Consider the following 18,505-nt stretch of genomic DNA (forward strand, 5'->3'; position numbering starts at 1 on the left):
GGTCTTCTGTGACATATCTTTGCTCTTCTGTGACCTATTGTAGGAGATTTTTAGCCTTCTGTGACATTATTTTAGATCTTTCTTCTTACCAGACCTATTATGGGAGATCTTTGACCTTCTGTGACATTACCTCAGTTTCTTTCTTATGTGACATATTATCACTGATTTTTTGTTACCTCTTACCTGTTTGTTTTTTTTTTTCTTACTCGACCTCTGATATAAGATCCTTGATAAGTCCTTATTCAACAATACGTCTGAGATGTTTCTTGGCATTATCTTGAGTCTCTGACTATTCCTGATATATAATCTCAGATTTTTGCTAATCCTTGATGTATAAAGTTGTTCTGTCTTTCTGTGACGTATTATCGTAGATCTCTGACCTTCCCTGAGATTTTATCTCAGCATTTTAACTTTTTGTGACATATTATCTCAGACGTCCATCCATCTTTGACTTATCCTCTCAGATCACAGCCTGGATCTGACGTATTATGCCAGATCTCGTGACTACTATATCTGAGATCTGTGACTCCGCTTTCGATACAATGTAACGTGATCTCTAAGCGATGGTTCTTGACGTTTCTCTGACATATCATCTCAGGGCTCAGTGCTATCGTCATGATAATTTCATCACAGCCCCGGAGCGCTCCCATACCCCCGACCGGCTGTCTATCTGCAGAGTCGAAAAGTCAATTTAATTCTTGCTAGCATCAACTAAATATTAATATAAAAAGAAAAATCACAGCCAAAGAGAAGTCAATTATTGTAAAATATTTCCAAATGTGTGCTGCCTGTGTGATACTACCAGATGTGTGTGCGGCGCTCCGTGGCGGGGGCCGTGTAATATCCGGGCGCGGGACGGACGAGCCTTTGTATCTGCTTTCCTGCTGTTCAGCAGAAATGATGTTATTTGGGCTCCGGCCGAGGGGCGCACAATGAGCAGCCGGCGTGTCATCTGGTCGCAACGCAGCAAAAAGTCAGGACATTTGCAGTGTGATTGAAAAAACATTATCTATCGGTGTCAGGGGCGCGCGCCGCTGAGATACCGGGGCCAGGACTGCAATGCAAAGATCCCACAAAGCTGCCGGCGCCCCCATCTGCACCGCTCCGGATAGGCTTAAGGGACCATTAAATGTCACTTAGTATCAATTAGCTCAGAAATGATGAGGGGCGGCCGGACATGTCTGTGTTAAAGGAAATGCAGCAAAAAATAAATAAATAAATAAAATATGAAAAAAAACAATAGGCAGATTGTACAGGTATATGAAAATCTGCTCGCTTATTTATTTCCAGGAAAATCCCATTGATTTAAACACTAATTAGATTGTTTTATGTTTTTTGTTTCTGTTTTTTTTTTCTCCTTCTTTTTGGTCAACTTTATTCTCTCCAATGTCATGTGGAGTGAGGGCTTTAATAGGGGTCCGGGGCTCCTAATCTGACCCTAAGGCTATCCCTGATCCCAGAGATGCTTTTAATGGTGAAAAGGTCTGGGCCACCTTACTTGCCCTCCGAACCAGCCCTGATGTAATACCTACCTCCCAGGGGAGGGTCGGGACAGGAGTGGTTGAATTTATAGATATGGACAAATGGGGAACCCAAAACTCTATCACACACTGAGGTATTAGACAATACGTGATAACGAGGAAATAAAGAGCAGTAGAACCCACAGATTTAACCAAACGGGGAAACCAGATCTAGATCACACACAGAGGTATTAGACAATACCTAATAAGGAGAAAATAAAGAGCAGTAGAGCCCACAGATATGGACAAATGGGAAACCAAATCTCGATCATACAGCTAGCACACACGGAGATATATGACAATATGTGATGAGGAAATAAAGAGCAGGAAGGAAATGACCAGATGACAAGAGGATTTCCAAAAGGGGGAAACAAAAACTCGATCACACAGTTACCACACACAGAGGTATTAGACAATATGTGAGAATGAGGAAATAAAGAGCAGTAGAGCCCACAGATATGGCCAAACGGGGAAACCAAATCTAGATCACACACACAGGTATTAGACCATACCTAATAAGGAGAAAATAAAGAGCAGTAGAGCCCACAGATATGGACAAAAGGGAAACAAAAACTCGATCATACAGCTAGCACACACAGAGATATGACAGTATGTGATAAGGAGGAAGTAAAGAGCAGGGAGGAAATGACCAGATGACAAGAGGATTTCCACAGCACACAAAGCAGAACGCAGTAGATCACCAGCAACTGGAATACAACAGCACACAGACTGGATTAGCAAAAGCTATAGTCTGCATGGGAAGACAGGCTCCTCCATCTTAAAAAGGCGGGGAGTAACTGTGATAGGTCTCTAACCACATGTGGCCTAACAGGTAACCAACAGGCTAGCAGAAATTTAACTCCTGCTAGCCCGATCAGTATTGCGCACACAGCTGATCGATGCCAGAGCCTGCCTGTGCAACTCAGAAGCAGCAGAGAAAGCATAGTGTGGAGCGTCAGATTCTGCAGTGTGAACAGCGTCTGATGCCGCCATGACACTCAGCCAGTTTAGAACCAAACACTGTGATACACGATTTATGGTCAGGAGTGGTATACAAACAAAGCTAATTTATTCTTGAGCCTGTAAATGTGACAACACATGGTAAAAAATGTAAATGTAAATTTAACATACAAATAAAACAATTGTGCATATATAAAATTGTCATCATGACCAAAAAGGAAGGGAAGAGGGCAAACATACAAAACACTAAACACGATACATGGTTATGAAAGTCAAATGCTGCCAAAAATATATATAATGTGACAATACAGAGGGGAATAATAATAATTGTAGCAGTAAAAAAGACACAATGGACTGGATAATACTTTCATGGAACCCTGGATACTTTGTGTCAAATAACATGGCAGAATATAGAAAAGTAATGAAGTAATTGGTGCACACAGTATCAGGGGGTAATCTGCACAGACATATTAACTAAAAAGTGTATATGCATGTAGGCAATTCCAAAGCTGTGCAAAAAAACATTGTTCATCATGGATAATAAAAACCATGCTGTGCCACCATATGCTACCTTTTGAACACCCAATGCACGTTTCGCCAGAGCTTCTTCATAGGGTCCTATACATATATAGGCTCAGTGTTTAGCCTATTTGTTTTTTTTAACCTTTACCAACATTTACTGTTTATTGGTCCATTGGTTAGCCGCCATATTTATAGGTTTATAGTTTAAAATATTGATATTACACTTGTATATTTTTTTTTCATTCCCCCACCAACTTAACTTACAAAAAATACCAAATGTATTGGAAAAAAGTAATTTTGTAAGGTGTATTTGACAAACCACATACAGACTTTGGCCTGTGTTTAATATTATGATCTTCAATTTGCAGTAAAAAAAATAAAAAATAAATAAACATATATATATATATTAACCTGTTCGCTTTTTCGCTTTGTCTGTGAGACTCACAGTAATACCAAATTTATACACATTTTTTTATCTTTTATTATTTATTAAAAAAAAAAAACTAATACGGGACAATGAACGTGAAATTTGAAGGCAAATGTGAAATATATATATCGTTTAGGAAAAATGAGTGATTACAGTTTTATATATTCTTCTTTTTTTTACATTTTTTTTTAATTTTTTTGTTCTATTCTACATCTTTAAAGAGCAAGCGTCTTTTAAAAGAAATCAATAATGCATATGAAAATAAGCAATGTTCGGACAGGGCGACCTCTGAGGGCCATAGGGTGGCATATACTATGATGGCCATAGGGTGGCATATACTATGATGGCCATAAGGTGGCCATATACTGTGAGGGCCATAGGGTGGCCATATAATATGAGGCCGTCTTTTAATTTTAATTTTTTTTTTTAAATTCAAAAATCAATCATGCATATGAAAATAAGCAATGCTTGAACAGGGTAGCCTCTGAGGGCCATAGGGTAGGGCCATATACTATGAGGGCCATAGTATGTCCATGTACTATGAGGGCCATAGTGTGTCCATGTACTATGAGGGCCATAGGGTGGCCATATACTGACTGCGAGGGCCATAGGGTGGCCATATACTGACTGCGAGGGCCATAGGGTGGCCATATACTGACTGCGAGGGCCATAGGGTAGGGCCATATACTATGTGGGCCATAGGGTGGCCATATACTATGTGGGCCGTAAGGTGGCCATAGTATGTCCATATACTGTGAGGGCCATATACTGTTAAGGCCATGTACTGTGAGGGCCATAGGGTAGGGCCATATACTGACTGTGAGGGCCATAGGGTAGGGCCATATACTGACTGCGAGGGCCATAGGGTAGGGCCATATACTGACACTGAGGGTCATAGGGTAGGGCCATATACTGACACTGAGGGCCATAGGGTAGGGCCATATACTGACACTGAGGGCCATAGGGTGGTTATATACTATAAGGGAGCTCGTGAACATGCATGGAAGAGAGGTAGCCTTATCGGAAAATACATAATTGTGCCCCTCCTGGAGGCTCTTCGTGCTACTATGTCCCCTTATAAGTGTTCGAGCTCCTCTGTTTCATCGGTAGTTGGCTAAGTCTATGCAGGTCTACAACAACCAAAGAGAAGGGAGGTCTAAGTATTGGCTTAGGAAGTCAATGATACCGGGCCATAGAGCCAAGTGTAGCTTTGCTAATGGCGGTACTCCTTACTCATTGCTTAAAAACCATAAATGCTTTTGACGATCCTCGTCAACGTTGCGTTTCTTTGTTGCGCTTCTCTTCTCTGCAAATGCCAAAGCTGCTAATTGTGTGTTTGTGTCTGTGCCCCGCACCTTCTCTGCGCAGGTGCCCGAGAGCCTGTGTGCCAGCTCACCCACTCTCTGCAGCCCGACAGAATACATGTCTCCAATTGACTCCACACGGAGCCCACCGCTCCTGCGGCACAGCATCATCAAACGGCGCAGCATGAGGGTAAGGCTTGCATGCTTGGCGTCCATCGTGCCTCGTCACTCGCTGTCGGCTTGGTTTGGGTGCGACCATCAACGTCGGACAATATTTTACCTCTTTGTTGTGTTCTTCATTCCTTGGAAGGAGGAGGACTTTCTTAAGCCAAGCAGTCGAGAGGAAGCCCAGAAAATATGGGAGAAAGAACGGGCAAAGATGCTGCAAGTCATGAATCGCCAGCAACAGCAGATGGTGGAAGACAACAAATGGCTGAAGCAAGAAGAAAGGTCTCTGGTCAACAACCTCAAGGTAAGACTGGTGAGGGGCACTGTGACAGAGTCCTTGTCTGAACAATCCAAAAAAACCTTTATTCCAAGCAAAACAGAATGTCCATCAAATAATCCACCACACAGAGGGTAAAATAGTCCAGAAACACGAATATAGTCCAGTAAGCGACAAATGTACAGGTCTCTCTGAGAAGCCGCAGCTTCTCCCAGAGAATCAATCTTAGTCCTTGTCTCTTGAAGTTCTCAAACACTCACCCAGCATAACTAATCCCCCAGGTAAGCAGATAGTTTAGGTGGATCCCAGGCCCCCTCCCCCAGACCTAGGGACAGAAACACTACAGGGGGTGATTACCTACAGACAATACAATGTACACACAAGCAATACAGAGAATGGACAGTGAACCACGTCTATAATATGAACCTACACACCATGATACCCAACCCCCCCCATATTCCACCATCACAGGCACAATGGGTTATCCAAGACCAAGAGGCATTGAACTACAAATATACATTATATACATCACTGTCCATCTGTGTACAGTCGGCAAACTGCTGGGCAATGTTGTATATTTTAGATTTATCCATTTTCTGCCAAATACCTATTGCACACACTTTGGTTTTTTTAACTCTTCTTACACATCGCAGTCAGTTTCCTTCCCCCTCTTTCAGCTTTAAATTATAATTCCCAGCAAGTTCCCTTTCAGTCTTCTTTACCCTATGCCAGCTTCAAGAATACTCACCAATAAGGTCACTGGTCAGTCTCCTTCCCACATTCACAGCTTTAAATACAGTAACATTTGGTGGTCTTCTTCCCCCTCTGGCAGCTTTTTATATTCTCCATAGTTCTAGTGACTGAGTTTCTTTCCCATTCCTGCAGCTGTAAATATAATGACCAGTACATTCCCTTGGTCAGACTCCTTCCTCTTCTGATGGCTTAAAATATAGTCACAAATAGGTGCCCTGGTGAAGTCCACCCCAGTAATTTCTCTTAGCCTTCTTTCCCCTCTGCAGATGTAAATGTAGCCTGCAAACAAAGTCCCCATGTAAACATAGACCCTAACCAGTTTCCTAATCGGTCTCTTTGCCTCTATCATTGTCAGTATTTTTCTCCTCACACAACCGTAAATGTAGTCCCAAGTAAGTTCACAAAGTCAGTCTCCTTCCTCCTCTGGCAGTTGTAAACAGTCTCTGGAAAGTTTCCCCCCATTTATATAGTCCCTAATAGTTTCTTGTTCCCTTTGTCAGTCTTTCACCCTCTTGTAAACATAGATACCAGTAACCTCCCCTGTTGGTCTATTTGTCCCTCTCACAGCTAAATCCCCAGTGGAGGGGTGCTGCATAATGGATAATAATGCTGCATAAGGGGATGGAGCACTATGGGGGTACATATATGGAGGACTATGAAAGCAGCATTATACTATATGGAGGACTATTGGTGCTGCAATATACTATATGGAGGACTATTGGGGCTGCATTATACTATATGGAGGACTATTGGGGCTGCATTATACTATATGGAGGACTATTGGGGCTGCATTATACTATATGGAGGAATATTGGAGCTGCATTATACTATATGGAGGAATATTGGAGCTGCATTATACTATATGGAGGACTATGGGGGTGCATTAGACTATATAGAGGACTATGGGAGCAGCATTATACTATATGGAGGACTATTGAGGCTGCATTATACTATATGGAGGATTATTGGGGCTGCATTATACTATATGGAGGACTATTGAAGCTGCATTATACTATATGGAGGACTATTGAAGCTGCATTATACTATATGGAGGACTATGGGGGTGCATTAACTATATAGAGGACTATGGGAGCAGCATTATACTATATGGAGGACTATTGAGGCTGCATTATACTATATGGAGGACTATTGGGGCTGCATTATACTATATGGAGGACTATGGGGTGCATTATACTATATGGAGGACTATGGGGGTGCATTATACTATATGGAGGACTATGGGGGCTGCGTCATACTATATGGAGGACTATGGGGCTGCATTATACTATATGGAGGACTATGGGGGCTGCGTCATACTATATGGAGGACTATGGGGCTGCATTATACTATATGGAGGACTATGGGGGTGCATTATACTATATGAAGGACTATGGGGTGCATTATACTATATGAAGGACTATGGGGGCTGCGTCATACTATATGGAGGACTATGGGGCTGCATTATACTATACGGAGGACTATGGGGATACATCATACTATATGGAGGACTATGGGGCTGATGAAAACACTTTCTGGGTGTGAAAACTACAAGATTAGTCATTGTATTTTCTAATAAAGCTTAGAATATGAAAACAAATGTAACAGAAAAACCTGATACAAACAATAAGTCGTTGTATGATGACACATTCCCTTTAGACAATGCAATGCGGCAAATGTATCCAGTGATCTGCATTGATCGTGTCGCTCATGCCTGATATAATTTACAGATATTGCTCTCTGTTTTCAGGCCAGCACATTCAGGTCTATTTATCATAGTGGGGGGGGTGTCCCCGTCCCCGTCCCCGTGGACCTAATTCAAAGGGACAGAAAATCACTTGTGAAATCCGTGCCAGTATCAGTCTCCTATGCACATACATCAATACACTAATGGGCCGGGGAGGGGCGAACACCATTTTTTTTTTTTCTCCAGGAATAACGATCTTCACCATTTTTCAGTATTTTGTGATCATGGACGCAGCCGTGTGTAAAGCGGTGATGAGTAAAGGAGCGTAATGTGTGGATTAATGCACTGTGCTGTGCGATACGGTCTGAGGGGGTAATGGGCCCTGACACCTATCTGTTCCTGCAGAGGATGGAGGGGATCAGGGCAGCTCTACAATGTGTTCTCCAGCCCCCGGAGCCTGCACTTTTCACCCACTGTCTTTGCTTTTTTTTTTTGTATAAAGATTTAAATGAAGTTTTTCATTTTTTTTAAGTTTCTGAAGTATCCTGAGCAGGGTTATCAAATTTACAAAACTTTTTCATATAGGGTGGGTCCTAAGGTCCTAAGTAATGAAGATTGCATAGAAAGTGTGTCCTATTCTGTTCTGCATCACATAGACAAGTCATCGATGGCAATAGGCACAGATAATTATGGTGAAAGAGTAGTGCTGCACTGTGGAGAGGATGGGTAAAGGTGGTAAGACTGACAAGGAGGAGATGTAGGGGGGTGCAGCACTGTGGAGAGGATGGGTAAAGGTGGGAAGACAGACAAGGAGGAGATGTAGGGGGGTGCAGCACTGTGGAGAGGATGGGTAAAGGTGGTAAGACTGACAAGGAGGAGATGTAGGGGGGTGCTGCACTGTGGAGAGGATGGGTAAAGGTGGTAAGACTGACAAGGAGGAGATGTAGGGGGGTGCAGCACTGTGGAGCCGATGGGTAAAGGTGGGAAGACAGACAAGGAGGAGATGTAGGGGGGTGCAGCACTGTGGAGCCGATGGGTAAAGGTGGGAAGACAGACAAGGAGGAGATGTAGGGGGGTGCAGCACTGTGGAGAGGATGGGTAAAGGTGGGAAGACAGACAAGGAGGAGATCTAGGGGGGGGTGCAGCACTGTGGAGAGGATGGGTACATTTGGTAAGACAGACAAGGAGGAGATGTAGGGAGGTGCAGCACTGTGGAGACGATGGGTAAAGGTGGTAAGGCACAGACAAGGAGGAGATGTAGGGGTGTGCAGCACTGTGGAGAGGATGGGTACATTTGGTAAAACAGAAAAGGAGGAGATGTAGGGGGGTGCAGCACTGTGGAGCCGATGGGTAAAGGTGGGAAGACAGACAAGGAGGAGATATAGGAGGTGCAGCACTATAAAGCAGACAGGTAAGGGTGGTAGACAGATGATTAGGAGATGTAAGGCGATTCAGCACTGTGGAGAGAACGGGTAATGGTGGTAGACAGATGAGGAGGATTTGTAGCAGGTGCAGATCTGTGCAGAGGATGGGTAAGGGTGCTAGATAGAGGAGACTATGTAGGAGATGCGGAACTGAGAGGATAGGTAAGGGAGGTAGATGAGGAAATGTAGGGTGGTGCAGAACTGTGGAGAGGATGGGGAGGGTGGTAGACAGAGATGAGAAGGAGATGTAGAGCGCTGCAGTACTGTGCAGAGGATAGGTAAGGGTGGTAGGTGAGGAGGAGATGTAGGGTCATGCAGTACTATAGAGAGGACAGTTAGGGTGGTAGACAGAAGTGAGGAGGCGATGTAGGGTGTGCAGAACTATGCAAAGATTGGGTAAGGGAGGTAGACAGAGATGACGAGGAGATGTATGACAGTGCAGTACTGTGGAGAGAACGGGTAAGAGTGGTAACCGAAAATGAGGGGGTATATATATGAAGTGCATAACTGTGCAGAAGACGGGTAAGGGTGGTAGATAGATGAGGAGATGTAGGGCGGTGCGCACTGTGAAGAGTACGGGTAAGGGTGGTAGACAGATGAGGAGATGTAGGGCGGTGCGCACTGTGAAGAGTACGGGTAAGGGTGGTAGACAGATGAGGAGATGTAGGGCGGTGCGCACTGTGAAGAGTACGGGTAAGGGTGGTAGACAGATGAGGAGATGTAGGGCGGTGCGCACTGTGAAGAGTACGGGTAAGGGTGGTAGACAGATGAGGAGATGTAGGGCGGTGCGCACTGTGAAGAGTACGGGTAAGGGTGGTAGACAGATGAGGAGATGTAGGGCGGTGCGCACTGTGAAGAGTACGGGTAAGGGTGGTAGACAGATGAGGAGATGTAGGGCGGTGCGCACTGTGAAGAGTACGGGTAAGGGTGGTAGACAGATGAGGAGATGTAGGGCGGTGCGCACTGTGAAGAGTACGGGTAAGGGTGGTAGACAGATGAGGAGATGTAGGGCGGTGCGCACTGTGAAGAGTACGGGTAAGGGTGGTAGACAGATGAGGTGGAGCTGTAGGGCGGTGCGCACTGTGAAGAGTACGGGTAAGGGTGGTAGACAGATGAGGTGGAGCTGTAGGAAGTGCAGAACCGTGATCTCTGACGCCATTTTATTGAAGTCACTGCAGTGAAGACTACGAGCGGCAGGGGCGCATGTGCAGATGTAAAAAATAAAATCCTCTCAAGGTCTTCACCGCAGTGTCTTCAATTAAATGACACTGGAGATCGCGGTTCGCAAATCCGTGGACTCTGGCGCCATTTTAACAAAGACAGAATCACTGTGTAAATGCGCACATGATGCCAACAACAGCAATGAGATTCAAATGAAGAAAAGGGGGCACATTACTTACAGGGCTCCACCTGTCAATCAAAGTGCAGTGCATTTCTCCAACTTTGATTAAAGGTCACTGATAACTGGACTCGCGGGTCCCTGTTATCTGTTTTTTTTTTTTTTTTTTTAAATCTGGCACCATGCTGGATGCCAGTCCCCATATAAGTCTATAGGGACCAGAATCCGGCGATTAAAAATGTTGGTAGAAGGAATAGGTGGATAGGAGCAGGTGTGCTGTACTTACTGAGGCTCTGTCATGGCTGTACACTGCTTCCAGGCCGCTGACACGTCTCCCGGGGCCACACATTAGCCTTCATTGCATATGCACTGCTTTCCCCGCCCACCAGCACCTAAGATTGGTTGCAGTCAAACGCGCCTCTAGCATGTGTGACCGTGTATCTAACACTTCCAATCATAGGTGCTATGTGCATCTATAGTGGTATAAAAATAAATAAAGTATTTGGCGTAGAGTCCAACATATTATCACATTCAGCACAGATAAAGCATACGACTACGGGCTGCAGCCTCCAGCCATGCGCTTATCTTGGCTGTGAATCAAAATAGGAGAAACCACATGCGGCTTTTTTTTTTTTAAATATTTCAATTAATTTTAAAAAAACGGCGTGCGGTCCCCCCAAAGAAAAAGCCCGGGAGCTGGGAGCTGGTATTCTCAGACTGGGGAGGCCCATGGTTATTAGGCCACCACCCAGCCCAAAGTTAGCAACCTGCAGCTGTCCGGGATTGTTGCATCCATTAGATCCAACAGTCCCGACGCTTTAATCAGCTCTTCCTGATTACCCTGATGCAGTGGCAATCGGTGTAATAGCCCACAGCTGCCACTAAGTCCTAGATTAGTAATGGGGAGGGTTGTTGAGACCCCTCATTACTAATCTGTAAGTCAAAGTAAATAAACACTGAAAAAATACTTTATTTGAAACAAAATACAAAAAACACCCTCTTTCACCACTTTATTAACCCCAAAACACCCCTGCAGGTTCGAAGCAATCTACACGAGGTCCCACGATAATTCCGGCTCTGTTACATCAGAACTGACAGCATGCAATCATAGAACATGACCACCCACTGTGAGGTTTAGGCAGAGACTGAATGAAGGAGCTGCGCGATTAGCGGTGAAGTCACTCATGTTAGTTGCGGTCAAAGCTGGAGGTTCCCACAGTCCTCCACCTGTGACTGCAGGTATTCTGACCTCAGAGGACCTCAGGTGACCTCATTAAAGTCAGGTTTACAGACCTGCATCTCCTGGAAGAAAACCATGGGGGGGTTTTTTTGTCAAAAGATGCAGATTTGGTGCTAAAATGTTTATACCATATTCCTGCACCCAATCTGCACCTCCTGGCAAAAAAAACTACTGCATCATACTGCGTGCAGTTTTGATGTGTTGTTTTGCCAAGAGGTGTAGATTGGGTGCATGAATTTGGTGTAAAAATTTCATCGCCCAAAATAAAAAAAAAAAAAAGTTTCTGCTAGGAGGTGTAAATTTGGTGCTGAAATCTGGTGCAGACATTTCAGCACCAAATTTGCGTTTCCTGCCAAAAAACTGCACCGAAATGGCATCAAAACTTTTTATTCTTTGGGTAAATATGAAACCGTTGGATCTGGAGTTTTACAGTCCGGGTTCGCCCATCACTACTCATGAAGACTGTAAGGATGAAAAGATAAAAAAAAGTTATGTAAAGAAAGGGCAGAAAAAAAAACTGAAGACACAAAAAAGTTAAGAACGTATAGGAAATAAAGTCTTGGTTGTCCTAGGTGCCTGAATGTCTGTTTAGCTTGGGGGTTTTAATATCCTGCCCTTCTCTGTTATTGTAGATCATGAATTACAAATACAAATTTATATTTATTTTCCTAAACTTTTTTTAATTTAAAGGGAAAATTAATTACAAAAAAAATCTGCACAACATCATTTGCAAATGTAGAGTATAAGCTTAAGAAGCGGTAACTTCCGGAGCTGGATTTCGGTTACCTCTCCCGCATGCTAATGGCGACCCCCTCACCTTGTAGACGTTGGCGAGGATCTGTGAAGTTTGGCAAGTCTGCTCTGTGGATGATTAATTAGGCGGCTGAGATTGACCCGTTTCTTAAATATTCCTGTCCCCCCCCGTGACTCTCCACGTTCCCCTCCACGTCGGGCTGAGACGTAGATGGAGTCGGATGTAATTGCTTGTCTGCCGCGCTCTGATGTATCACAAAAAGAGGAGTTTAGGAGCCAAGGGTGCAACTGCGAAGACGTGGGATTCCCAAGGACCTGGCGGCTTCTTCTGTGCAATCTTTAATGGATAGAGGTCAGCGGTGAAGTGGAAGGGGCAGGATTACAATCCAGTCATTATACTAGAAATGGACGTGCCTGGAATATTCGAGGAGGAGGCCAAACCAGAAGGGAAATCATGTGCCTATAGATATGTATATATTTGTATATGACGGTAGTACACGGGAGGGATTCTCCAGATCAGGCCCCCCCATCGCTTGCCGGAGCTGCCCAGTTACATGGCCTCCATCCATCTCAGGGGGTCTGAACTGTACGGACCCCATTGTGAGCTGGGCCCCTACTGACTTATCAGGAAGCCTAATATAAGCGGACAACCGTTATATAATGAGGGGCCCAAATTATAAATCTACACGGGTTCCAAATGCAGCCATAGGTTTAGCCATCCTGTCAGAGATTATTTTATTGTAGTATTTTATTTTTTACTGCTTATGAGCCATTTTTAATATGCATCTGTAGCGCCCCACGGGGCAGGTGGTTAACCTACTCGTCGTAGGGCCATTGATGGTCAGGTCAGGCGTTGTCACGGGTGGCCTTGCCCGGTTCAATTGCCTCAAGGTGTACAGTAAACGGTGGGGAAAGCGGGGTGATTGGGAAAGTTTTGTCGTGACGCCACCTGTGGTATGTGGACAGTAGTAGCCGCCGCTGCAGAATTCCTCACCAGGGCAGGTGTTAAGGCAGCCGGGATGGTGTCGCTCCCCACAGGCGGAGCGGGCCCTGGGTGGATGATGGAGGGAGAGGTTGTGGCCGTCGGCACCAAAGCGCTGGGCGGCGATGCCGGTAAGGAAAAGCAGACAGTCTCTGCGGGTGCAAGGTGATGTTTATCCACAACTTCAGTCGCCAGCCCAGTAGTACCGGTCACCACCGTGATTGGCTCTGGTCGATCCCGGATCCCTTTTAAGGTCAGAACCGGTGTGGTAGTCTGTGGGCCCTTCCTTGTTGGGCTTTGTAGTGCGGGTCCTTGTGGCTTGAACCACTTAGAATCCCTTCCATACTAGATAGAGTACTGTTCCCTATGGCAGTAGCGGGGATCCCCTTTAGTCTGACCATGATCTAGGCCCTAGAATCCTAGGTGCCACTTGGCTTTGGAAACTTTTGTGGTCAGAGGGGCATGAAACCTCTTCGTCCGGCAGAATCTGATGATGCAACGTGGAATTGCACCACCCTAGGGTGCTGCGCCCTGAACTGCGCTGGCCCCGGGGGGAACTGACACTGTACCTCCTCAGCAACCATAACACTCCTATGTCCCACAGGAGCTACCGGGAAAGAAGTCTGCTCGCTAACTCTCCTGCTGGAGAACTCCTTAACTGTTACTTTGTGTGACTCCTACACCCCCTGGTGGCCGCTCCTCCCTCTACCTAGGTCCTAAGTTAGTGGATTGGGGTCCCTGATGGCATCCAGTAAATGCCACACTGTAGGAAACCCCTTTGTACCCGACCCTAGGCCAGTCCCCAGTGGGGAAGAGGGCAACACGTGTGTATGTGGTTGTGAATGGTGGAACCGGCACTGACCTTACTTGAATCCATGATCAGTACTACACCCCAATTGCAGTGCAGTACCCTGTGGCGACCAGAGTCTCAGGGGCGCCACACATCTGTCTAAACATTAATATTCCCTTTGTATGATATTACATATTGTCACTGGGTATGAGGGGAAAACAGTGGAAAGGGGCTCCTAATCTGGCCCTGAGGCTAGGGCGCCATAGCTGTCCCTGATCCCAGAGATACTTCTGATGGTGGAGATGTCTGGGCCACCTTAATTGCCCTGATCTAATACCCCGATCCCTCCCCAACCCCAGGGGAGGACCGTGACAGGAGTGGTTGGACCCACAGATGTGGACAAACTGGGAAACCAAAACTCTTATCACACAGCTAGCAAACATGGAGATCGAAGACAATGCGGGATAAGGAGGAAATAACCAGAAAATGAGATGATTTCCACAACAAGCAGTGATAAGGAGGAAATAAAGAGCAGGGACAGGAGGATTTTCACAGCACAGCATGCAATAAATCACTGGCAACTGCAACACAACAGCACACGGACAGGATTAGCAAAAGCTATAGTCAGCATGGGAAGACAGATTCCTCCATCTTAAAAAAGTAACTGTGATAGGTCTCTCCACAACATGTGTGTCGCGGGCGGGGAGGAGGGTGTCAGCACTGCGCTCACCCCTCTGCTCGGGTCCGGCTGCTGCTGCTCAGTGGTGGCTCGAGCGGTGGGCCGGATCCCCGGGGTCTCGTGCGGCGCTCCTCGCCCGTGAGTGAAAGGGGATTGGGTTTTGGGATATAGTCTATTGTCCGTGACGCCACCCACGGTTGTGGTGATTTGTTGGCACCACCGCTGCTCTGTATGGGGATCCCGGGAGTGATGATGTGGAGCAGCCAGTTGTTGGGTTGCCCCTCCGTGGGTAGGGGTTAGTGATCCCGGGGCCCAGTGATGAGGTGGGAGATGCAGGGCTTGGTGGGCGCAGGGACGCGGGGGCAGCGCTGTGCCTGGCGGCACTGTGGTACTCACTCAGCCTGAGACGTTGACACAGTTCTCGGTAAAACACACGGCTGGAAAGACGGTTCCCACGGACGGCTGCACTTGCTTTCCCCAGTAGGTGACGGTGATGGTCCCTCTGTCCTGCACCTAAATTGATGTTGGTTGCGATGGGTTCCCACCGGTAACCCGCTCCCCGGCTTGGATATGGGCCGGAGGAGCCCTACTTTGCCCGCAGGCGCTGGCCCTGAGAAACTGGTGCCCTGGCGGTGGCGGTGTCTCTCCGTTTCGGTTGGACTGTTGCCTTCTATCGGGACTTGGTTGTTGGGAAACAGTCGTCCTCTTCACTGATGGATTTGGCAAATTATGGCGACTCCTAGTCTTGCCGGGATCCGAAAGGCCCCTGCCCTGGTGCTGACTGTCCTTTGTATACTGCTCCAGACCGCCGGGCCACTACCCGTCCGCGGTCCTTCCAGCAACCTCCGAGCAGTCACCCCTGCGGACTATCACCGCCGTCTGCTGACTTTGCTGACACTGTCCTGGCACACAGCCGGACCAACTTCAGGCTTTACTTCTGTCACTTTTCACTCTCTTTACACTTCACTGTTTACTCCTTCACTTAGCTCCTCACTCAAGCTCCCCCTGAGCTGACTCTGTTCTTTCCACTTCTCCCTCCAAACTCTAACTGCCTGGTTCCTCCCGCCTCCAGGGCTGTGCACTCCTCGGTGGGAGGAGCCAACCGCCTGGCCCACCCCCTGGTGTGAACACCAGCCCATGGAGGAAGGCAACAAGGATTTTGGGTTAGCTGAATGTGCCTAACTGGGGTGTAGGGTGTGGTGGTGCAATGACCTGTGACCCCTGGCTTGCCCAGGGCGTCACATGTGATCCAAAAGGTAAGGCCGGTGTCCCACTTGCAAGTGCCTCGTGTGTATATTGCGCGAGTTTTGCGGTGCATCACCCATCACGGACTCACATACTCATCACAGGAGCGGGTCAGCTGCATAGGGATGCATGCAACCGACCCGCTCCTGTGAGCAGAGTTTAAGTTTGTGACGGGTAATGCACCGGAAAACTCGCGCGAGATACACGCGAGGCACTCCCAAGTAGGACACCGGCCTAACCAGCAGACTAGCAAAGATTGACTCCTGCCAGCCTGATCACTAATGGCCACACAGCTGGTCGACGCCTGAGCCTGTCTGTGCAACTCAGAAGCACCAGAGAAAGCCTAGTGTGCAGTGAACGAATCTGCAGTGTGAACAGCGTCTGATGCTGCCCAAGACACTCAAACACCATGCGGCACATATACGGTCATGTCCACAAGCTTTGGCACCCTTTACATTGTTCAGAAAATTAAGTAGTTATTTATTGTATAGGATGTGCAACCAGTTATTAAAGGGGGCTTTACACGTTGCGACATCGGTAACGATATATCGTCGGGGTCACGCCGTTAGTGACGCACATCCGGCACAGTTACCGACATCGCAGCGTGTAAACCCTAGGAGCGACGATCACCGATCGCAAAAACGTCAAAAATCGTTGATCGGTGACACGTCGCTCCATTCCATAATATCGTTACTGCTGCATATACGATGGTGTTTGTCGTTCCTGCAGCAGCACACGTCGCTGTGTGTGACACCGCAGGAACGACAAACATCACCTTACCTGCGTCCACCGGCAATGAGGAAGGGAGAAGGTGGGCGGGATGTTATGTCCCACTCATCTCCGCCCCTCCACTGCTATTGGCCGGCCGCTTAGTGACCTCGCGGTGACGTCGCTGTGATGCCGAACGCACCTCCCCCTTGAAGGAGATATTGTTCGGCTGTCACCGCGATGTCGCCGACCAGGTATGTGCATGTAATACTGCCATAGCGATACTTTTCGCTACGGCTGCGATCACCAGATATCGCATGTACAACGGGGGCGGGTGCTATCACGCACAACATCGCTAGCAATTGCTAGTGATATCGCAGCGTGTAAAGCCCGCTTAAGTTGACAACAGTTTTGTCCAGCCCACTTTTAGGCTTTTTTGTGATATTATGAAAAAATATGCCTTTTTTTTTTTTCCATTTCTTCCTGGGAGGATGGGGGGTAAGAGAAATACTTCATTTTCAGGAAATGTAAAGAATGACATGACTGTGTGTGTGTGTGTGTGTGTGTGTGTGTGTGTGTGTAATATATATATTTATATATATATATATATATATATATATATATATATATATATATATATATATATATATATATATATATATATATATATATATATATATATATATATATATATATATATATATATATATATATATGTGTATATATATATATATGTATATATATATATATATGTATGAACGTATATATGTGTGTATGCATGTTTGTGTGTGTATATATGTGTATGTGTATATATTTTTGTATATGTATGCACATATATATGTGTGTGTATGCAAGTGTTTTTGTACGTATTTATATGCATGTATATGTTCTGTGGTACAAAGTTACGGTCTCTACATGGCGACTCATCTGATCTCATAGGTTTTCTATGAGATTCAGGTCTGGAGAAAGTGCAGCCTCTCCATTTGAGGTCCCTCAGTCTCCAACAGCCGTTCCCTAATGATGGGACCTCAATGAGCTGCAGCATTGTAGTCCATGAAGGTGGAATTAGGCCGATGTTATTTATGCAGAGGCACAATGACTGGATTAATGATATTCCAGTAGTCGGGGCTGTCACTATACCAGTCACACAGTGTAGGGCCAGCTGTACTGACTAGATACACCGGCCCACAGTGTAACACCACCACCACCACCAAAGGCTCATCAGGTGACAACAGTGACTGATGTATAGTGCTCTCCTTGACGTCTCCAACATCACTGGCAGCCATCATTTCTGCTCAGCGTGAATCAACTTTCATCAGTGAACAGCACTTAGGTCATTGGTCCCTCATCCAGCGTAGCTGACGCCTGTGCCTGGTGGGGTGGTCAGGTACGTAGATGGTGCCTGGTGGTGTGGTCAGGGACATCGGAAGTTGTTTAGCACACAGATCACGCTGATGTAAATGGTTTCGGATGATCTGACATGACACTTGGTTGCCTCTCACCTCCCTTAAATGTGAATGCAGTTGTGTAGCGTTCATCATCCGGCTCGGCAGAGCATTGTTCACAATGAAGCAGTCATGTGTGGGCTGTCCCCAAAGAACGGCCAGTTCTCTGCCTTTCTTTAACTCTTTCAGTCTCTCTGTATCTCTGTACAACCTGCTGGTGACGCTCTAAGCTCAGTGGCCACTTCTCTGCCTTTCTGTAACTTTCAGTCTCTCTGTATCTCTGTA

General features: G+C 46.3%; 1 protein-coding gene across 1 annotated transcript in view; it reads left to right on the top strand.

The window, feature by feature from the left end:
* Positions 1-18,505, top strand: part of PTK2B (protein tyrosine kinase 2 beta) — a 188,408-nt gene that overhangs the window by 147,036 nt on the left and 22,867 nt on the right. The window contains 2 exon segments of the mRNA XM_075341629.1: positions 4,798-4,923; positions 5,044-5,205. Coding sequence (XP_075197744.1) covers positions 4,798-4,923; positions 5,044-5,205 — 288 coding nt within the window.

This window comes from Anomaloglossus baeobatrachus, chromosome 3 (assembly GCF_048569485.1).
Source record: "Anomaloglossus baeobatrachus isolate aAnoBae1 chromosome 3, aAnoBae1.hap1, whole genome shotgun sequence".
NCBI classification, from domain to species: domain Eukaryota; kingdom Metazoa; phylum Chordata; class Amphibia; order Anura; family Aromobatidae; genus Anomaloglossus; species Anomaloglossus baeobatrachus.